This window comes from Octopus bimaculoides, chromosome 11 (assembly GCF_046866305.1).
Source record: "Octopus bimaculoides isolate indiv1 chromosome 11, ASM4686630v1, whole genome shotgun sequence".
In the NCBI taxonomy this organism is placed as follows: Eukaryota; Metazoa; Mollusca; class Cephalopoda; order Octopoda; family Octopodidae; genus Octopus; species Octopus bimaculoides.
Genome location: NC_142938.1, coordinates 61,971,992 through 61,994,662, shown reverse-complemented (window position 1 = coordinate 61,994,662; position 22,671 = coordinate 61,971,992). Strand labels below are relative to the sequence as shown.

The 22,671-nt window shown below is 37.5% G+C and overlaps 2 protein-coding genes across 11 annotated transcripts in view; one reads left to right on the top strand and one right to left on the bottom strand.

Moving 5' to 3' along the window:
• Positions 1 to 318: 318 nt before the first annotated feature.
• On the top strand, positions 319 to 21,206 carry LOC106879601 (mitochondrial ribonuclease P protein 1 homolog). 2 transcript variants are annotated; one of them, XM_052971877.2, is made up of 5 exons: positions 319 to 348; positions 2,183 to 2,492; positions 6,526 to 7,220; positions 8,603 to 8,759; positions 21,061 to 21,206. In XM_052971877.2, exons 2-4 carry the CDS (start codon positions 2,190 to 2,192, stop codon positions 8,751 to 8,753), a joined length of 1,149 nt encoding a protein of 382 aa, XP_052827837.1. In that variant the 5' UTR covers positions 319 to 348; positions 2,183 to 2,189; the 3' UTR covers positions 8,754 to 8,759; positions 21,061 to 21,206. The 2 variants fall into 2 exon arrangements, with proteins under 2 accessions (XP_052827837.1, XP_014784732.1); XM_014929246.3 differs by lacking the exon at positions 21,061 to 21,206 and having other exon boundaries at positions 8,603 to 9,763.
• Positions 13,742 to 22,671, bottom strand: part of LOC106879599 (uncharacterized) — a 216,518-nt gene continuing 207,588 nt past the window's right edge. For all 9 annotated transcript variants that reach the window (XM_014929243.3, XM_014929241.3, XM_052971874.2 and 6 more), the window contains one exon: positions 13,742 to 21,133. In XM_014929243.3, the coding sequence (XP_014784729.1) occupies positions 15,165 to 21,133 (5,969 nt within the window). In that variant the 3' untranslated portion in view covers positions 13,742 to 15,164. The remainder of the gene's footprint in view (positions 21,134 to 22,671) is intronic.

Sequence of the window (22,671 nt, the reverse complement as noted above, 5' to 3'; positions counted from 1 at the left end):
TGTACAGTATTTCCCGGATTTTTGGAAGCTAAATAAGAGGTCCGATACTGCATTACATTAGAAAGAGAAAATATCGTTTTTTCCTTTTCTAAAACGAATCATCTTACAAAAGAATGACATTCCTAGCAAAATGCGCTACACTACAGAATCTATTAAAATAATTATACTTAATTTACTCTGTCGTTAGAAATAACCCTTTCTTTTTTTAAATATCGAACCCTTGATGTGGAATGAAAGAGAAAGAAAATAATAATAGGAGAAGCATCAACTCGTTGGACATAATGTTTAATGTTGTAAGCGGTCTTCAATAATATTTCCACATGGTTCAATGTAAACTACAACTTTCAGGTGAGGAAATATTTGAGTCTACTTAAATACCTTAATAAGAATGTTTAAATTTGATGTCTTACCCGCCCTAAATTTCAGAAGCAGCTTGGTTTTACATATTATCAGGTGTTTCTTGTGCTTATCAATATAGGGACGAATAAGACGAAATAATGATTTAATCGGTTATAATAGATTTATAACAACTGTTTAATGACATTACAAAGTTGCATTATTAATTCCGTTGGTGATTTCGCATTAACATTTTATGTTAGATATGTGTATAGTTAATTTGGAAATAGATTAGCTGACAAAAGAGGGTGCTAAGTGCTTCGGCTGATGGATTGTTTATAAGATCCTTTCATGGGTTATTTCATGCGACTTTCTTTACCGTTTTCCGGTTATCTCACAAAAGTTTTAAATCCAAGTCGGAATAAACATGTTCTGCAAATATTAATAGATTCCGATCTTTTTTTTTTTCAATATTGATGGTTGATAACATTAAATATTTGTCAATACAGTCGATTCTTCAGCTATGTCATTGAAATAGTCTGTCGACCTTGTGTAAAGAATGGACGATATGAGAAAGAGAAACTCTTAGAGTTGCAGCTACCATGCTTCTGCCACTCGGTTTCATTACTCATAGAGGGATCTTCTGACAGCACAACTTGTTAGAAATAACAGTCAAATTCACTTCAAAACACACCATTCTCTTTTAATAGAGAGACAGTTTCGACTGATATATGACGGGTTGGTCATAGATTTTCCTCCGAGTTGTGTACAGTGAGAGATAGACAACAGTCCTCGTGTTTGTTTTCATTATTGTCTATTTCTTGGTGAAATTGGGGAATAGTTGTTCATATCTCATCGGAAAAGGAAAAACTTCCCCTTCATTTTTGCATTCCTATATTTCATACAACGATCGAGAAAGAAAAATTGGTAAATATTTCGTAAAGGACCGTTGGTACCTCGCTGTGAAATAATTTTTTTCCACAAGTTTCTTCGAGTGCATTCAACGTATCTGACCGCCAAACCCGCCGCAAGCCAATTTTTTTCCGGAAAAGAAAGGGTGAGGGGTCAAAAAATGATTTCACAGCGAAATATCGGCCTGTCCTTTATCGCAAATAGCTGTTTGACCTGGTGACAAAAATTTAAAAAATTGGTCTAATAGGTGTAAAACAACTTGCTGGGAACGAATATGAAGAAAAAAATGCGCGCTCGCGAACGGGGTGGGTGGGGAGAGGGCTCGGAACATTCACATCGTGAATGTTCCGAGACGCCTCACCGGAGCCAAGAAACAAAAGAAAAATAGTGTAATAGATGTAAAAAGACTTGCTCTGAACGAATACGAAAAAAAAAAAAAATGCGCGCTCGCGAACGGTGGGGTGGGGAAAGGACACGGAACATTCACATCGTCAGTCCATGACCTCTAAACTAGTGTTTGACCAGAGCTCAAAAACAAAAAATAATTAAGTGTAATAGGTGTAAAACAACTTGCTGTGAATATGTATATGTATGTGTGTGTGTGTATATATATATATATATATATATATATATATATATGTGTGTGTGTGTGTGTATATCACATTAAATCTCCCTCAGAACAACATTAAGGATACGCATGCCTGGAGTGATCAGCCACTTGCATTTCAATTTCACAAGCACTCTTCCGTTGATCGGATCAACTGAAACCCTTGCCATCATAACTGACGGAGTGCCGGTGTCACAAATTAGGAAGTTTATTCTGTAAAGGAATTGTTTTCTCCTACATTGTTATCTTGTGTGTGGGTTTGTTTTCCTAGCAATAACTGTGCTCTCTCTTCCTCTCTTTTTTTTTTTTTTTCCATTTCTTCCTCAGTGACAGAATGGCATTAAGGTATCTTTTCAGTCAGATGTCATTGCATTGCAACAGAACTAGTCCTCTATTGCAGTTTATGTTTCAAGCCCTTCCAAGAGGGAGTAAAAAGTATGCACTTGAACATCTTTCGGGTGTGCGTCTTTGTGCACAGCTACCAGCGCCATCAGTTACAGACATTAAAGACACTCAGAAGGCAAATTCAAGTGCAAGTGCAGCAGAGAAAATTAAAAACTTTGATGAAGAGACGAAGAAGAAATTGAAAATTTTACAACTTGAGTATGAAGTCATGAAACAGCTTGGATCTTTTAGAGTAAGTAATGGAATTTATATGTAGTGCTGTCATCATTATCTTAGGTAATTTAGTAATTGGTTTTATGATTGTTTTCTTTGTTAAATGAGTTACAAGGGAATGCGGCATTAATCCTTTAGCATTTAAAACAGCCATATCCGGCCAAAATATTCTACCTGTTTTACTTTCAAACTGGTCAAATCTGATTTCTCACAACTAACCTACAATGTCATTCTAAAAAATTAAAATCAAAATCTCATAGCTACAAGATAATGGATGGTTAGTTCAAAACAATGAATAAATAAGCAATACTTTTAACAGAATAATGTGAATGCTAAAGAGTTAAGGTACTGGGTTGTTGAATTACTGTATTCAGGAACAGACGTTGCTGTATGGTAAAAAATGTGCTTCCCAACTATATGGCCCTGGGTTCAATACCACTGCATAGTACCTTGGATAAGGAAATGTCTTCTATAACTGTGGGCCAATCAAAGCTTTATGAGTGGAGGGAAACTGAAAGAAGCTTGTATATATCAAGACAAAGAGTGATTAATTAGGAATTAGTAATCCAGGAGAAATACTTCATCAGCTCTGCAGTTACAAATACAACAGACTAACAAACAAGTCCTGTGATTGGTATTGTACTCCAGGTAATCCAAAATCAAAGTCTGTCACTAGTCAACTTCGTAAATTTATGGTTCCATTACCAAGTTAAGATGGTATGTTGTTACAGTGTGTGTGTGTTAGTGTCCCTTTGCATTGACATCACATGACACTAGTAAACAAGTATCATTGTATTGCATGTGGGTGTCCTTCATCTCCAGTATTCCATGAAAACATCTCTGATCGTAGGGAAGTGTTACCTTAGTCAGAAACTCTGAAGATTGGTGACTGGAAGGGCATCTGGCCAAAGAAAATTCTCCTACCAAATTGCATCTGACCCATGCTAGCGTGGAAAAGTGGACGTTAAAACGATGTTTGTGATGGCATATAAGAAGCAACTGTGAAGATTGGTGACTGGAAGGGCATCTGGTTAAAGAAAATTCTCTTCACCAAATTGCATCTGACCCATGCTAGCATGGAAAAGTGGGCGTTAAAACGATGTTTGTGATGGCAAATATATGCACTGTTTTCCAAAACAATGTCCCAAAATAATCACTGAGAGATCTATATGTGAGGTTGGATCTCCCAGAAGCTAATTTTGTCCCTGATGCTCTTTCTCTTCCAATATGCACTGCTGAAATTGAGGTACATTTTATATGCCATCAACAACAATACTGCATGGTCTTAGGCATTGTATTATGAAGATGTTTAAGAATTTACTACTGCTTTTATCTCTTTCTTTGCCTGACTGACGAGTAGTTTCCTTTCCTGAACTGGCAGGACATCTAACCCTATAAATAATTGCTCCATCATTAATTAGACCAGTGGTTCTCAACCATTTTTTTTTTTACCTATGGACCCCTTTGATCCCTATTTCTCTTGTGTAGACCCTCATAACCATTCAAAGCTTAAAAAATCCTAAAATGTTTGTAATTAAATATTATTAGGAATTATATTAAAAAGTTGTTAAAATATTTTGTGCATTGTAGAAGTATAACCAATCTACTACACATAATTTTTAATAACTAAATCTTATATGGACCTTCATGGAACATGTGGACTCGAATTGAGAACCACTAAGCGAGACTATCACCCTTCAATATAAAAAATATGTAATTCATTTTATGTCATATGTAAACAAACATAAGTTGTTTTTTTTTTTTTTTGTTTTTTTTAAGCACTGAAATGTCTTGTAGTACAAGCAGAAAGATATATATTTTCAACATGTAAAAACTGATAGAGCAGCATATATAGTATAAAATCCTTACCAGATGACTGGTTGCTGACAGATTTTTCTGCTCTGTAAGGATTTTATACTATATATGCTGTTCTTTCAGTATTTACGCATTGAAAAAATATATCTTTCTACTTGTGCTGTAATTCATTTTGTTTCTTCTTTCCAACTGGAAGTATTTATAATGCTATAAGCCATGTGGAATATTATAGTCATGTTGACAATTATTCCTATAACAAATAGTGCACTTGTCACAACACTCAAATTGCTACCTAAGTGACTGAAGGATATTGGAATTAAGACTTGCAATGCGGGCTTGCAGAAAAATATATTCCAATATTCTGCAAGAATCCTAACACTGATGGAGAAAGATTCTTGAGATTTAAGGAGATGCATTGTCACCAAACTTCAAAACAACATCCCTGCTAACTAATATAGCATGTAATAGTTTTAATAATAATAATAACAATCTCTTCTACTAATAGGTACAGGGCTTGAATTTTGAGAGATGTGACTAATGAATTATATGAACCCCAGAATTTGACTAGGACTTTATTTTATCGTCTCAGGGAGGGATGAAAGGAAAAATTGACCTCATTGTAATTAGCATTTAAACTGGCCAAAATATTCTAATTGTTCTGTGTTCAAACTGGCTAGATCCGGTCTCTCATGCCTACCCTACAATGTTGTATTAAAAGTAAACAATCACATCATAGAAATCTCAAAGCTACAAGATAATGCATGAATAATTCAAAAGGATGTAAATAAATAAGCATTTCATTTGACAATAAACTGAATACTAAAGGGTTATTAATAATAATCCTTTCTACTATAGGCACAAGACCTGAATTTTTGTGGGGAAGGGAACAATCAATCACATTGACCCCAATATTTGACTGGTACTTAATTTATTGACCCCCGCCTCAGTACTTGACTGGCACTTAATTTATCGACTCCAAAAGGATGAAAGGCAAAATCAATCTCAGTGGAATTTGAACTCAGAATGTAGCAACGGGCAAAATACCACTAAGCATTTTGCCCAGCATGCTATCAATTCTGCCAGCTCACCACCCTCAGCTTGCCTAATAATAATAATGGTTTCAAATTTTGGCACAAGGCCAGCAATTTGGGGGGAGAGTGTTAGTCGATTACAACAACCACAGTATTCAATTGGTGTGGTACTTACTTTATCAACCCTGAAAGGATAATGTTAATAATAATAATAATAATTGTTGTGTTTGGGAGAGGGAGGGAGGGAGAGAGAGCAATGTGTAACTCTGATTTACAAACTAGTTCTGTTTTCTGCAGATTGTGATTTCCACTTCATTTAGCCCATCGTATTCTGGTATTTTGCCATACAACCACGAGGTGAAAATCCTTTTGTAGAGTGGTAGAGTACAAGCTATCAAGTCTCTAGCAAAATGTCTTTGTCAAATGTGGAAGAAGGAGAGTTGAGGATTACAGAACACACACACACACACACATGTATGTATGAACACACACTTATAGAATTTCTTTGATGCTCACAAGTTCTTACTGTTTCAATTTCTCAAGCATACACTTATATATACCAACCGTATATAATGTGGGTAACCATGTATCTTCTCTACAGCAAGACACCTGTGCTTGTCCTTCTATCATACTGTAATCTCTTAGCACATTGCATAAAGCCATGCCCCCCCCCCCCGTAATTGATGGGGTTTTGTCCCTTTTCCTGCCTTACCAGTTACTTGGCAACCTCACAAGTGCTAATGGCATGAAAAAAAGAATTCAATACACACTGTAAAGTGATTGGTGTTAGGAAGGGCATTCAGCCATGGAAACCATACCAGAGCTGACATGGGAGCTTGGTGCTGTTCTGTGGCTTTGTGGATTCTGTCAAATCATCCAACTTATGACAACAGGGAAAACAAATGTTAAATGAGAAGGATGATACTCTCTATTACTTCTTATATGTCAGGTCAGTGTGCCAAAGTCAGCTCATCAAACTAGTATAATCTCAAGCTCAAATTCATGGCCTTCACCTCAGACTGTGGTTGGTGGAGAGAACATGCTGAAGCCATTGACCTGCACTGGACTTAATGTGGGCAATCAAATCCCAATCCAATATTTACCAAAGCTTTTAAACACATACACACCTTCACATACATACACACTCTCTCTTTCTCCCCCACCTCTCTCTCTCTCATATGCTTCTTTTGTACCATTATTCAACAGATTCCAGACAACATGACTGATGAGCTTTGGTTGGAGATGCTTACTTTCCCAACAGTCAGTGCCCGGAAAAGATATTATCGTTACCTAAAAAAAATTGAGGCTGCAAAACTCGGAAGACAATTGAAGAGACAGCAGAAGCTTGAAAACAGACAGATTAAAGAACAAGACGAACCTAGCCAGTCAAAAAATACGATTTTTTTGTTTATTCGCAAATCTACCATGAACTCATTCTATTACTCACGGTTAGCCCATGCTATGATGTTTGGCCAACCAATTATCATTGATATGAGCTTTGAGAAGTACATGAGAAAGCAAGATGTTCATCGACTTTGCGAACAGTTTCTTATGGGTTATGGATCAAACAAGGTCCACCCAAATCCTTTCCATTTTGTATTAAGCGGCAACCAATCCAATAGCATGTTTCAAAATTGCCTGGACAATACTAGAGTCAACAAAGATGAAGAGGAGCATTTTCTGATGACCAACAGTGACCAACACTATCTGAACCTTTACCCAAAGGAGAAACTGGTGTATCTAACGCCTGATGCTCCGTCAGTCTTGCAGTCTTTTGACCATGACGCCATCTACATTGTTGGCGGACTAGTAGATAAAATTGTTTCAAAACCATTAACAATGGCAAAAGCCAAAAAAGAGAAGCTAAAAATGGCTAAGCTGCCCCTTGATAACTATGTCAGGTGAGTGTTTTGTTCTGTCATCATCATTTAACTAACTGTAATGGTAAGCATTAGTCTAACTAACCATGATGCTGGTGTAGTAGCAGCAGGTTAACCAGCTATGCTTAAATCTTGCGTCAATTTGACCAACAATACTAAATGTACCAATTTGACCATCCATAGTAAATCTAATATCAGTTTTGACCGTCCATAATAAATGTATTATTATAAGTTTGATCATCCCTAGTAAATCTGATATCAGTTTTTTGTCACCATAGTAAATGTATTATTATCAATTTGACCATCCATATATTACACTCCATGTTTCATGCTCATACATCATAATCCCACATTACATACGCATACATTACACTCCCACATTGCATACACATACACTGCAATCACACATTACACAGTCACTTGTTATTTACTCATTACATTTCCTGTACCTTATTCATCATCATTTCTAATGCTTGCATGGGCTGGAGAACTTGAAAGGAACTGGCAAGGCCACATCAGGTTCTATAGTCTGTTTTGACTTGGTTTCTAATGCCAACCACTTTACAGAGTGTACAGGTTGCTTTTTATGTGGCACCAACACCAATGCTTTTTACCTGGCATCTTGGTTTTAGGATCTCAATTCTGTTGTAGTGGGTGAGTCTTCTCAAGAACAGCTATGTACCACATATCTTGGTCCTCTTTCATTTCTTGCATTCAAAGGGATTTTTCTCCAGTTGTCATAAAAATTTAGAAACTGGGGCTAAGAATGAGACTCAATCAGTTCTTGTGATTTTGCAAAGAATGAGAGGTTTTTTAACATTACAACCCAAAAAATCCATACAGGTTGGGGCAAGATTATATTTTAAACTCTTTGACTGGATTTTAAACCACATTCATTCATCATCACTATCATGTAATATAGTTGGTCTGTCATGACCTCTAAAACTTGTTAGGTTGGAGTTTAACCTGGTCTTCATGGCATATAAGTAACTGAGGTTACAACATTCCACCTGGATAGGAAGCTAGTTCATCACAGGGTTAACTTCCCAGCCATTGCTGTAACTCATTTACAACTGAATTGATGTGAGCTCATCATATACATATATATATATATAGCTGTCTCTGTGTGTGGGGGGGGGGGTCATCCTATCACACACACCTCCCACTGCTTGACAACTGGCGTTGATTTCTTTACGACCTCATAACTTAAGCAGTTTGGCAAAAGAGTCTGATTTAGTAAGTACCAGAGTTGAGAATAAGTACTGGCATTGATCTATTTAAACGAAAACCACTTAAAGTGGTACTCCAGCATGGCTGCAGTGCAATGACTGAAACAAGTAAAAATTAAAAAATTCATACATACACACACACAAATAATATTTGTCACTTTTTTTCTATTCCAGGTGGGGATGTGGCAACAAATCTCTGACTCTGAACCAGGTAGTTGATATCCTTCTGGAAGTAAAGAAGGGTAGTAGCTGGACTGAAGCCTTTCGGCATATTCCTCAGAGAAAAATCCGTCATCTGTTTAAAGACCGAGCTTTTACCAAATGATTGTAGGTTGTCACATCACCAAATTCTTTACACATCCAAATTTTATTGATCTTTGTTAACCTTTAGTCATGGAGAAAGTAAATTAATCATTCTTATCAAGATAGTTCGCTTTTTTTTTTTTTTTTTTACACTTTATCGTCAATACTTGTGTTCCTGCTAACTATGGGCAAAATTTAGAGCTTTTCTGAAGAATCAATCTTCAGGTGCAGGCATGGCTGTGTGGTTAAGAAGCTCACTTAGTAACCATGTAGTTTTGAGTTCTGTCCCACTGCATGGCACCTTGGTCAAGAATCTTCCCCATTAGCTCAGACCAACCAGTGCCTTGTGAGTGACTTTGGTAAATGGAAACTGTGTGGAAGCCTGTCCTGTGTGTGTGTCTCTCTGTTTATGTTTGTTCCCCTACCACCATTTGACAACCAGTGTTGGTTTGTTTACAACCCTATTACTTAGCTCTACAGAATAAGTACCAGACTTTTTAAAAAACATACTGGGGTTGATTTGATCAACTGAACCTAACAAGGTGGCACTCCCCTAAGATTGTTCATGAAAATGTAACTATGGAAAAGCCTTTCAAATGGTAAGTAAAACAACAAAAAAACGTGTGTGATTATATTGATAAAACAAATCTTGTTTACAATAATTTATACAAAATTTTGTTGCTGCACTCTATCATCATCGTTTAATCTCCACTTACCATGCTGGCATGAGATGGACTGTTTGGCTGGAAACTGGAAAGCCAGCAGGGCTGCACCAGGTTTTTTTAAAACTGAGAAATGAACCCTGCGAGGTGGGGTTAGCTGTTACAGCAAGTGTTGCAGGTACAGCTAAGCACACCATTCAGACTGGAGTGTGCATTACTTTTCTTTTTCTGTGTTTCCTTGTTGAAGTAATTCTAAGCTTTTTTTTTTTTTTTTTTCTCTCGATAATTTAATCTTTTATATTTCAAATTTTTTTCTTTCTTTTCTTTCTGTAAAAATATTTTTGCTAAATAAAAATTTTGTTGTTACTGAGATGTACTTGCATAGCAAGTGACCTGATCTGAGATCGTGTGCTGAAACAAAAACAATTGCAGCGTGGAAGGTGTTTACAAGCCGTTTAAAAACACAAAAAAAAAACGTTAGAAAATATTTTGACAAATTAAATTTAAATGTTGAAGTGAATTTTGTGTTTTTAAATGGCTTATAAACACCTTCCACATTGCAAATTTTTGTTGACAATCTTTTTAACGAAAATACACTTAGATGTCCCTCTAAAAAAACACGAAATAATTTTCATAAATGAAATGAAAACGAGCATAGAAAAATAATTACACACAGGTCCCGTGGCATTTATTTGAACAACAAATTCGAATAATACACATCGCTTTCTGTATACTAACAGCTGTTTGAATTTTCTTTCCTGAACCATGCGAAGTTTCTCCCCTTGGTCTAATGTCTCGTTGCCTTGAATTGTCTCCCTTGCTAGATTCGTTTAGATAATTGAGCTGTCACGCTGCTATGAAAAGCAAATCTCCTCACCTATGAAGAGGACACGTTATTGTAGTCACAAATAAATTTGACAAATCTAGCTAATTAAGTTGATTGACCGAACGATTAGTTAATTATTTAGCATTTAATTAATTGATTAATATTGGCTTCAATTTTAGTACAAGGCCAACAATTTAGAGAGAGTAAGTCTATTACATCAACAATTGTGTTCAACTGCTGCATATTTCGTTGACCGAGAGGATGAAAAGCAAAGTCGACCTCAGCGGAACCAATTGGCTGTTTTATTTCGTCTGTCTTTACATTCTCAGTTCAAATTCCGCCGAGGTCGACTTTGCCTTCCATCCTTTTTGAGATCGATAAATTAAGTACCAGTTGCGTACTGGGTCGATCTAATCGACTGGGCCCCTCCCCCAAAATTTCGGGCCTTGTGCCTAGAGTGGAAAAGACAATTTTATTTCAAATTTTTGCACAAGACCAGCAATTTTGGGTGAGTGGGTAAGCCAATTACATCGAACCCCCCACCCACCCAGTACTTAACTGATACTTATTTTATCAACTTTAAAAGGATGAAAGGCAAAGTCGACCCCAGCAGCATGTGAACTCAGAAGAAATGTCATTAAGCATTTTTTTCTGGTGCAGTAACAATTCCGCCAATTCACCACCATATGTTTGACTAATATTAAAAGTGAAGATAAATTTAAGGTGGCAAGCTGGGAGAACCATTAGCATGCCAGCAAAATGCTTAGCAGCAATCCACCGGTCTTCACATTTTGAGCAGACTTCTGCCGCATGTCCACTGGTGATGTTTTTGTCTTTCTTGTGTGTGCTGATGCCACGTACAAAGCACCCAGTACACTCTTTAAAGTGGTTGGCATTATTAGGAAGGGCATCCAGTCATAGACATCATGCCAAAACAGACAACTGGAGCGTGGTTCAGTCCTCTGGCTTGCCAGAACCTTGTCAAAAAACAGTCCAACCCATGCCAGCATGGAAAAAAAGATGTTAAATGATGATGATGATGATGTGTGCGTTTGTGCATGTATACCTTAAAAGATATAAGCAGAACAAGAATCCCAATAAACAACTACTTCCAAACATAAAACCACCATGTAATACTTCTTCCAGAGATCTGCACTTGCGATTGGAGCATGAAACAAGGTGAAGCCAATCTAAACTATTCATTTCCAACTAGAGATGGCAATGAAGTATTTTACTTTGTTATAGTAATTAAAACTGAATACTATAACAGAAAAGGAAAAAAAAAAACATTCTTAACATTATAAATGCAAGTAATTAGTATTTAGTCCCTAGGAAAGCCATGACTAATGACATTAGGATTCACAAAATGCACAAAATAAAACAACTTTATGAAGAACAAATTACAGCAGATCTCTACCATATAGATATTCTGTTATGCTCCTGGAAATCTGAAAACTTAAGTAGGAAGTAAGAGGAATGAGATGATTAGGATAAAGATCCTTCCTGAATGATACATGGCAAGTATATTCCCCACTTGGATAGGATGTCAATCCATCGCAGGATTACTTATTTTTGCCTACTAAGTGTGGAGGTGCATGGCTAAGTGGTTAGGGTGTTAGACTCGTGATTGTAAGAGTGGTTTCGATTCCCGAAGTGGGTAATGCATTGTGTACTTGAGCAATGAGGTAACTGGGCATGATTGATCAGATATTGACAATTTGGCACGGTTGACTGAACATTTAATCTGTTTTGGCGACAATTCATTTTGGCACTGAAGGCAAACACATGCATACATGCAGACATATACAGATAGAAAAGTGAGAAAGGTGGGGACATTACAATTAGTTAATTGAACATGATTGACATAAATAGTTTCCCCTCATCTCACACATGGAGAAATAGCCTCACACGATCAGGGAGAGACAATAGGAGAAACATCTGATCAATATTGTATCAACAAAACCAAAGAGACAGCGCCAAAATGTGTCATATCTGAAAATAATTTCTGTAATATGAAAACAAAAATTCAAAATAAACAGGTAACATTTCATTTTGTTCTCAAGTGTGCAGAGAATCCTAAACTCCAAAATTCTTCATCAGTTCCCAGTTATTTAACTTGATCATTGTTCCTTACCTTGATTTGCTTTCTGTCAAGTAAAATAATTCCAATAGTGAGGTATGAACTTAAAACTCTTCATTCAAAAAGTAAGCAATGCCTTACTCACCAGGCTGTTGCTTCTTGATGGCATTAATCACAGAAAATAAAAGACATTGCTTTGATCCCTTCATATCAACTTAATTATAGAGCTCTATATCTCATACACCATGACATTTTGATAAACAATGACTCACTGGTTGTGTGTGTGCTACGTACTGCAGGTGTAACAATATAGGTTGCTTAGCTCCAGGTCGGTTTTGGTCATCCAATGTATCTCTACTTTTAAAGATTAGTGTATGATTTAAGAATGGTTTGGTTGTTATTTCTAGCATACTGAGGTATGCATTGTGTGTGTGTGTGTACTAGATATGTGCTCCGTGGTTAAGACTATTGATATTATGTATATTGTTATATTTTACACCAGCTTTCTTTGATTATATGCATGTGTGTATGTTTGTATATCTCTTGTGTAACGGTGAAGGCACATGGCTAAGTGGTTTGGGTATTTGGCTTATGATCATAAAGTTGTGAGTTCCGATTTCTGGTGGCATGTTGTGTCCTCAAGCAAGGCACTTTATATCACATTATTCCAGTTCTCTCAGCTGACAAAAATGAGTTGTACCTATATTTCAAAAGGCCAGCCTTTTAACATTGTGTATCACACTGAATCTCCCTGAGAACTACATTAAGTGTATGTGTGTCTGTAGTGTTCAACCACTAATTTTATGAGCAAGCTGCTCCTTTGATCAGATCAACTGGAACCCTCATTGTCATAAGTGACAGAGTGCCTGTGCAATATGTATACATCTATCCTTGTTTATTATGGGTGTTTGGTTAAAAAATGAACAATATAACACATAACGGCAGTCACATTTGTTCTGTGACTCCCCAAGTTGTCCTGAGCATTGTGGATGGTCACTGGAGCATGCCTTTGCAATCCATGCAGAATCTTTGACTGATCACTGACCTGTCTCATCTCAGATCAATTTGTGATAACTATAACATAGTTCACAAATAGCACACCATATTATACTGGATCAGTGATGAATAAATCGGTGATAAACAAGGATAGAGGTATTGTATAGATGTTGTATATACAAATGTGTTTATGCATGTGTGTGTGTGTAATGTAAATCAGAGTGCATGTCTTCTGTGCATGCATTAGATATATGTGTAAGATATATAAGTTATGTAGGGCTGGGAGAGTTGTGTGTGTGTTTAAGGACATATAAGAACATTGTGTTTATACAAGTGTTTGCCTGACATGAGATGTTAATATGTTCAATTCTGATATACACACAGGGCTGGGTTTAACTATATAGAGAGATATATAACTGAAATAGAAAACACATTAAAAACTGAACTAATCATTAATCAATTTTATTTATTTCTAATTTAACTAACTTCATACTAACATTTGTTGTGTAATAAACCATACAGAGCAGTAACCGTTCCTTTCTCTCATGAACACACACATACACACGTACTCTCTCTCTCTCACTCTTTATTTTCACTTTCTTACAACATATAATATATATATATATACATGGATGTGCTTTCGCTCTTTTCATTTTCATACATAAACATAACTCAATGTCTGATTTAACATAGATCTTTTTATCTTTCTCACCACACTCACACACAAACACTATCATTTTCTTTTCCTCTCTACATAGTTTCTGTTTCTCTTTTACCTTTCACACACACACACTTATTCAGATTTTCTCACATATATTATATATATATATACTCTCACACATTTCCTTCCATTTCCATCTCTCTCTTTCTCTCTCATTCTGTCATGTCTCTTTCTCTTTAATTTTCACACTTTCTATTATCATTTGTCCATCTCTTTTTCCAACAAATTGTTCTCACTCTTTAAGCTTTCTCTCTATCTCTCCACCCACTTCTCTCTCTCTCACACACACACACACACACACACACACACACACATGCACACTCATATTCACAACTCTACAGCATGTCTGCCCACTGCCTCCCCCACCCCATTCAAACTTCAACATCATTTCAATATTAAATTCAAGCCAGATGACAAAAGAAAAAAAAAAACACATTTTTTTTTTTTTTGGTTGTTCAGTTGTTGTTCTAAGTAGCAATAGTTATGAACAGCAGCAATTTAAGTGAATTATGTGATAAAGTGGGAATAAAAAGATGTCATTTGGAAGTTTGGAAGGGGAGAATGAAGCTAAAAACGACAACAAAAGACACCCTCTGGCTTGTTTTTATCGTTTCCTTTAGTGATACCATGTTGATGTAAAACATTAATAAAAAAAAAAGGATCAAAGGATGGGGAACCATACAACATTGTGGAACTAAAGAGAATGTACATAAATTAATACTTTACAGACTTTTAAGTTTATCCCCCACCCGCCCACCAATTTATTTGGTTTTTAGGGAGTCTGTTTAAAAAAATTTCTTCTTTTCTTTTAAGAATACATAGGTTTTTCTTCTCTTTCTTTCTTTTTAAATGCTCAAAATACTTCAAAACTAAGTTGTATGTGCAATATGTAAATATTCTACAGAACAAGAATGTTTGATTGATGGATGGCATGGAAGAGATAAGAAACAAGATTAAAGAGAGGATTAGGATTAAAGATGATAACATAATGAGGTATTCTTTTTTTTTCTTTCTTTCTGATATACTTTCATTTAAAAAAAAAAACAACAAAAAACATGATAGTTTCTTTTTTTGTCATACATACCTCTCATTCACACAACTTTTACTTCTTTACATACATTATTTTATATTTGTTAAATCTCTCTCTCTCATTCGAAATACCGATTCATGACATTATAAAGGACATTGTATCTGTAAGATTCTTCAGAGTTCCCTAAACGTGGGATATAATCTCTTTCTTGTGAAGACATTGGGGCTGGGTGCTGGGTAAGTTTACCTGCAGCTGAGTACTGCCTGTCATCCATAAGTGCATAGGGCGATGCCTGGGAATAGAGAGCTCGTCGGGAATAGTCTCGATTAAAATACCCAGGTTGGTGTGTGGGGTTACTGTGGCTTAGAAATGCACTGTTGGTATTTTCAGGTAAGTGCTGTGAATGATAGACTGTTTCATGTGAGTACATGTACTTTTCTAAACTGAATGAAGAATTAACATTCATGTTGCCAAACATATCAGAAGAATTTGACTGTGGCAAAGCCCTGAGATCTGCCATCGTGACTGGTTGGCGGTATCGATCATCGTAGTTCTTTTGTGTGCTGCCACAGTTTGATCGAGCATACTCTAAAGGAGAAGCACCTGAGTAAGCGTGACTATTAAAGTAGCTTCCCAAATCAAAACGTTCTATAGGGAAGGCATCACAAGTGAGATCCCGCTGAGGCTGTGGTGACGACAATCCTGTAAACATGCGTCGATCCGCCATACCTCGACAAGACGAATCAAACATTAAATCACGGCTGGCAAGATAAGAATCTTTTCCCAATAGACTTGAAGTACCAGTATTTGGTTGTCGGTCTACTGGAGGCTGAATGTAAGTAGGCTGATTCCAGTGTGACTGAAGCTCTTGTCCTGACCAAGAATTGTGGAAAGGACTTCTGGGAACACTCTGAGCAACAGCCCCAGCATGTGATAAAAAGTCTTCTCCAGTAATTCCAGAGTGTCCTCGTAAAAGGGTGGGATTGCTGGGGCGAGGTAAAGGAGTGTCAGGTAGCTTATGATGGCGTGTGCTGGCATGCTGAAATAAAGATGAAGTCCTTTGTCTCTGTAATGATGCTTCACTCTCTGAGAAGCGTACAAAACTGCTTGTTGGGGCTGGACAAGACAAAAATGCATCATTCTGACGCATGAAACTACTAGGCCTTGGTGTTTCATATGATTTGTCTACTGGTGACAAACCTTCAGAGGCAAAATTAGATAACCTTTGTAGAGCTGTTTCCTGTTGATGAAAACTATCTAAGCTAGTCCGTTCTGGTGGATGGCTCAAATCCAAACGCTTAAATGCCATATCAGAAAAGCAGGGCCTAAGTGCATCATTGGAAATGCTGATCATAGCTCGATTGTCCAAGTTTGCTGTAGGTTCTGTGAAGCTAGGAGTAATTGGTGGGACAACTTCAGATCGTACTACAGGTTCACGAGCAGCAATTTCAGTTGTGTCTTTATCAAAATCTTGTAAGTATTGTCCCAGGTAGTCTCTCTCATCAACTGGAGTACTTGGATGTGGAGGAACAAACCCTAGTTGATGAATAGGTAGATGGGATGAAGGAAGGGATTTATCAGAGAGCATGTTTGTGGATCGCAAACTGGACATATCTGGAGTTGTCAAGCTCATACTATCCTTTCTATGATGGACAGATTGAAGAACAGAGGGCTCACTGCGCTCCATAGACATGCTTGCCTCCATGTGTCGTCTAGTTTGAATGGGATTAAAGCCTAAATGTGCCATTTCAGATTCATATCTTGTAACAGAAGATTCATGCTCAAAAGGATGATGGCGTGCTGTACTGTTCAAAATGCTATTGTGATCTGAATGTGAAGACTTTAGTTTATCTGCCTCTCCTGATCTGTTAGCTTCATCAAGAGAAATGTCTTGAGCACTAGAAACATGAGGTGATGACAATCTTAAGTTAGCATTAGATTCTGAACGATGAAGAATTCCTTGCTCAGATACTTGAGCAGTAATTGGTTCTGTATTTGGCTGGGTAAGATCACTATGATGATCAAGAGAAAGAGATGGATGGTCACTTGAATGTTCAGGTGGAACAAGTTTGTGTTCGTGAGACAACTTAATATCTTGTGAGGGATCATGTTTGGCAACTAATTCACTGGTTACATCTGGTTCAAGTTCGTGTTTACGCACTATTTCATGATCTCGTTCACGTACCATCTCGTACTCACGCACACGAACCATTTCTCGAACACGGACCATCTCACGTTGACGCACATGGACCATTTTGTGCCCTCGTTCATGTAGCATTCCATGTGGTTCATGTAACATGTCATGCAACTCATGGCCATGGTCTATTTCATGTAGTTCTTGAGAGTGTGCATCCCTTGGACATGTTACATTTGTCATATGTGGATTGTCAGACACTACTTCACTCGAGCAAGAGTCACTAGTAATATTGGTGTGTCGGTGAATTATCGAATCAGTATGGAGTGGCCTGTCCCTAGCAATTTCTGCCGTATGACTCTCATGTACAACATCTTGCTGAAGAGTTTCACATCTAGTTTGAAAATCTTGGGTCCTCTTAGCAAGATCTTGTTCTCTGATCGTTTCTTCTACTTGCACAAATTTTTCTTGTTGTACTTGCTGTTCAAGAGTTAAATCTTGCTGACAAATTAAACCATCCCTTTGTAAATGTTCATGAGACAATTTATCTCGTCTTTGATGTTCCAAAGCAATCTCTTGATCACAAGAAAATTCTTCAGTTCTAGAATGTGCTAAAGATAACTTATGGTCTCTATTTGCAGTCTCTTGCCTCTGATTCTCTAAATCTAATTCTTGTTCATGAGCCAATTCCTTTTGCCGAAGGTGTTCTTGAGCCAAATCTTCAGATCTCTGATGTTCTAATACTAGTTCTGGTTTATGAGTCAATTCATCTTGTTGCTGGTGTTCATGAGACAATTCTTGATCATGTTGTTCTAAAATGAACTCTTCATTATGTACATGATGATCCTCTTGTTGCTGATGTTGCTGCTGCTGCTGTTGTTGCTGCTGCTGCTGCTGCTGCTGTTCACAAATAACATTATCTTCTCTTTGTTGCTCATAAGCCAGATCTTGTTCATGAGCAATATTATCTTGCCTTTGACAGTTATTCACCTCTTCTGTTCTTTGATTATCGAAACTTATTTTCTGATCACACACCATCTCTCCCTGTCTCTGATGCTCATGAACTATATTATCTTCCATTTGTTCCTCCTCACTACATTCTTCATTAATATGCAAATCATGAGTTAATTTTGCATCTTGCTGCTGCTGCTGCTGCTGTTGTTGTTGGTGTAAAAGTTCTTGCTCGTTAACCATTTTATGTTCATTCAACTGATTCTGGCACATAAGTTTTGATTCTCCAAACATATGATCCGACTGGTGGTGATTATACGGAAGGTTATTATTTTCTCTGTAGTTTTGTTGAGGATCATGGACAAAGTTCATCTGATGTTGTTCTTGCATCATTTCATACCGCCTTTGATTCCTCTTCAGATAATCTTCTTGCAGCTGTTTCATTCTTTCTTGTGGTTTAAAATTATGCATTAACCCTATAGAAGCAGAAGGAGTGTGGGGCATAATAATTTCGGGAGGCTGGAACTGGTAACTGTCATAAACTTTTCTTTCTTGAAGATATTGATGTTCTGATGGTTCAGACAGCATCTGGTTTGGTTCTGAACAACTTGGAACAGCCAGATGATCAGAAGTTTGAGTTAAGTTTTGATTGTTATTTAAGTGATCATCCAGTTCTGTTGGTGTGTTGCAGTTGTTGTCCAGTACTGAATTGTCAGAATCTAAAACATTCCTCATATCTTGTTTAGGACTATTTCTGTAATCCATTGTAACCTCATTGGATCCTGACTGAGAAGAAAAATTATGAACGTGATATGATTGCACAATTCCATTTTTACGTTCAGGTACAGGTCTTAAAAGATTATCTTTAGTCAGAGTGATGGCTTGTACTTTTGGATCCATCATTAAATTGTCTAAAGAGACACTGCAAGGCTGCAAAGAGTGTAAAATGCTACATTCTCTAATGTCAAGCATCTCTTTCTGTTTGATGTCATCTTTACAATTATTTCCATTTATTCTCTCTTCATCATCATTATCATCCACATCTTCATCCTCCTCTTCATCCTCCTCTTCATCGTCTTTTCCATCTGAAGACGAATGCTCTGATTCACTGTCAGACTCTTGAGGTAGAGTGGTGGTCAAATCCATTTCCAATTGGCCAGGTTCGTTAGAACGGCAGTTATTTTGTTCTGGCTGCATATATAGAGGTTCGTTTGGATGACTTGAGGCTTGTTGTTCTGATGGTGATGTTGATGATGACGATGACGATAACGTTTCTAATAATGGTTGCTGAGCCGGAGATAAATGATAATGTTGCTCGATTAATTTCGACTCTCCTTCTGCTTCTTTCATTTCTTCATTGTCTTCAGGTTCTGAATCTGAAAATGATGATGCAGATGATGACAATACTGATGATGAAGACGATGATGAGGATGCTGATGATGAAGGAGATGGGGAAGAAGAGTAATCAGGATTTCTGTTTTCCAGATTGTCCATGTTATGAACAGATACAGACAGTGGTGTTGACGTACTCGTGAAAGGAGATGGTCTCAGCATAGAGTCAATAGCACTGCAGTCGTTAGTCACTGCCGTGTCGTTTATAGATTGTATTGTATCTTTCACTGAAGCGGTTTTATTATCAGCAAAAGATTCTGAAAGTTGAGCATCTTGCTCAGGGAGAGAAGGCTCAGGTTGCAGTTGTGACGGTGGTGGTGGTGGTTGCAATGGAGATAGTGATGATGAAGGTGTTGTTACAGATGAATGGTGATATGATGACGTGGATGTGATTGGTGTGGATGTAGACAAGGAGACATCTAATGAGGTGATAGATGGTAATGATATCAATGAAGGTAACATAACAGGTGCTGTACTGTGTTGTCCAACACTGACAACTGTTTGGCTGTCATTTGCCTGAGCCTGCTCACTAACACAATCCTGAATGTCTTTTTCTTGGCAATTAACCAAGCAGTGTTCTTCACTTTCAACAGCACCAGTTTTGTTTTCTATCGTACTTTCATAACTAACCTGAGCCATTACATCGTCCTCCTTTCCTTCCTCTTTTTCTTCTTCCCCTTTTTCTTCTTCTTTATCAGATTTCCCTTCAGTGATCGCTGGTTCTGTCTTGATGACCGGCACCTGGATTACACTCATAACAGATGGAGACAGCTCAGACATTTCTGGGAGCCTCTTTTCCTGTTTCCCTATGCTAGAAATAGTAGCTAAATCAACAGGTTTGGCTTTCTTTGATTGCCTTTTCTTCACAACACTCAATGGTTTAGCAGTGATTTGGGGGCTAGAAGTACTAACGGTTGATAATACAGGACTGATACCACCAAGAATAGCAGTGTTTTTTATATCAGTTTGTTTTTTACTTTCTAGCTCAACATACGATGACTTCTCTTGTGTAATCATCTTAGTTGTTGCTGGTTCAGAAAGTGATGTAGAAGCCTCTATTAAAGCAGTCTCCGGACCTGCCTTAAAACTGGAAGAAGTGTCTGCAACTTTACCGTTTGTACTGCCTCGATCTGTTCGCTTGTAAAACATGTCCATGACATCTGTTGTTGAATCATCATCTGATTGGAATTCATATAAATCGATACTAGCTTGGATTTTAGTTTGTAAATCATTTAAGATCTTTGTCGTTGATTTTGCAGGAACATTGTTGCTGGTGGTGGTGGTGGTGGTGGTAGTAGTAGTGGTGGTGGTGCTGCTGCTACTATTTGAACTTGTAGTAGTAGTCGTAACCTGTGCAACAACTGCTCTTGCTGCAGAACTGGTGCTGACAATTTCTTTCTTGGGTTCTACTTTTAATGCAGGTGCAATTTCGTTGGCATGCCGTTTACGTTTGTGCCAATGAAGAGAACTTTTTTGACGACACGTAAAATCACATAGATTACACTTGACTGGCTTTTCATTGGTATGTTGTAGGTAGTGCACTTTCAAGTTATCTGAGTGACGAAATGCCTTACCACAGTCTGGCCATGCACATTTGAAGTTCCGTTCATCTGCAGAAGAAAAAGAAACTCTTGTGAATGAAAAAAATAACTGTATTTCACAAATAAAACTTGACCTAACGAACCCATTATTTTGTTGTTTATACATGAATCGCTACCCAATTATCGCCTCACTTATCTTCAACGCTCCCTTGGAACTTCAAATATGGTAACAAATTTGTTTTATCCATCGTTGGAAAAGAATTATGCTCTGTAGCAAGAGAAATTAAAAATAACGATAGGTGTTGAAATATAAAGAGAAGAGAGAGTTCTAGAGATAAAATCCGTAGAATAAAGGAGAAAGAGAGTATGACTGATAAAGAAAGGACCTAGTACTGAAGTGAAAAGCAGTCATGGAGGCAGTGACAGGTGATCAAAAAACTCTTGGCGATATACAGTGCTTGTGTTGACTTGTCAATCCAAGTGAGACCATAGTCGTAGCCAGTGCTGGTGTCAGGTCAATGGCACCCATGTCGGTGGCGTGCAAAAAGCACCCACTATACTCTCGGAGTGGTTGACATTAGGAAGGACATCCAGCCGTAGAAACCTTGCCAAATCAGACTGGAACCTGGTGCAGCCCCACCGGCTTACCAGTTTTCAATCAAACTATCCAACCTATGCCAGTATAGGCGTTAAACAATGATAATGATGATGATAAATAAGTCAGAGAGAGAGAGGATATCATATGAGAGACCAGATATTGAAGGTTTTTTTCCAGATAACAATTATTAAATGTAGTAGAAGAACCAAGTTGTTATTCTATTGCAGACATAAGAACAGTTACTAAGTAGTCTAAACCTGTCCTGTTATTTACCTTCAGGACAGACTCCACTCATGCAGCAAATAACATAAGAAAGAAGACGATTTCTTGAAAAAAGTGTAAAATTTAATATTCATAGGAAAAGTAAGAGAAATATTTTTTATGTTCCTAATGCCAACCACTTTTCCAGTATGCTCTGTAAAGTGGTTGGCATTAAGAAAGGCCATAGATACCATGCCAAAACAGACAATTAGAGTCTGGTGCAGCTCTCCAGCTTGCTAGCTTGTCAAACTGTCCAACCCATGCCAGCATGGAAAACAAACGTTAGATGATAATGTTGACGATGGTGTTCATAAGTAGGTGCAGGCATGGCTGTATGGTCAAAAAACTTGCTTTGCAGCCACATGGTTTGGGGTTCAGTCCCACAGCATGGCACCTTAAACAAGTGTCTTCTACTATAGCCCCAGGTTGACTAGTGCTTTGGGAGTGAATTTTGGAGACATGAAAATGTGTGAAAGCCCATCCTCATTTAGCATCTGTTCTCCATGCTGGCATGGGTTAGATGGTTTGACTGAAACTGATAAGCTGTAGCAGGTTCTAATCTGATATAGCATGGTTTCTATGGTGGGTGCCCTTCCTAATGCCAACCACTCCAAGAGTACACTTGCACACTGCTTGATAACCAGTGTTGGTTTGTTTATGTTCCCCTATCTTAGCAGTTCAGCAAAAGAGACAGATGGAAAAAGTAGCAAATTTAAAATATAAATACTAGGGTCAATGTGTTTGACTA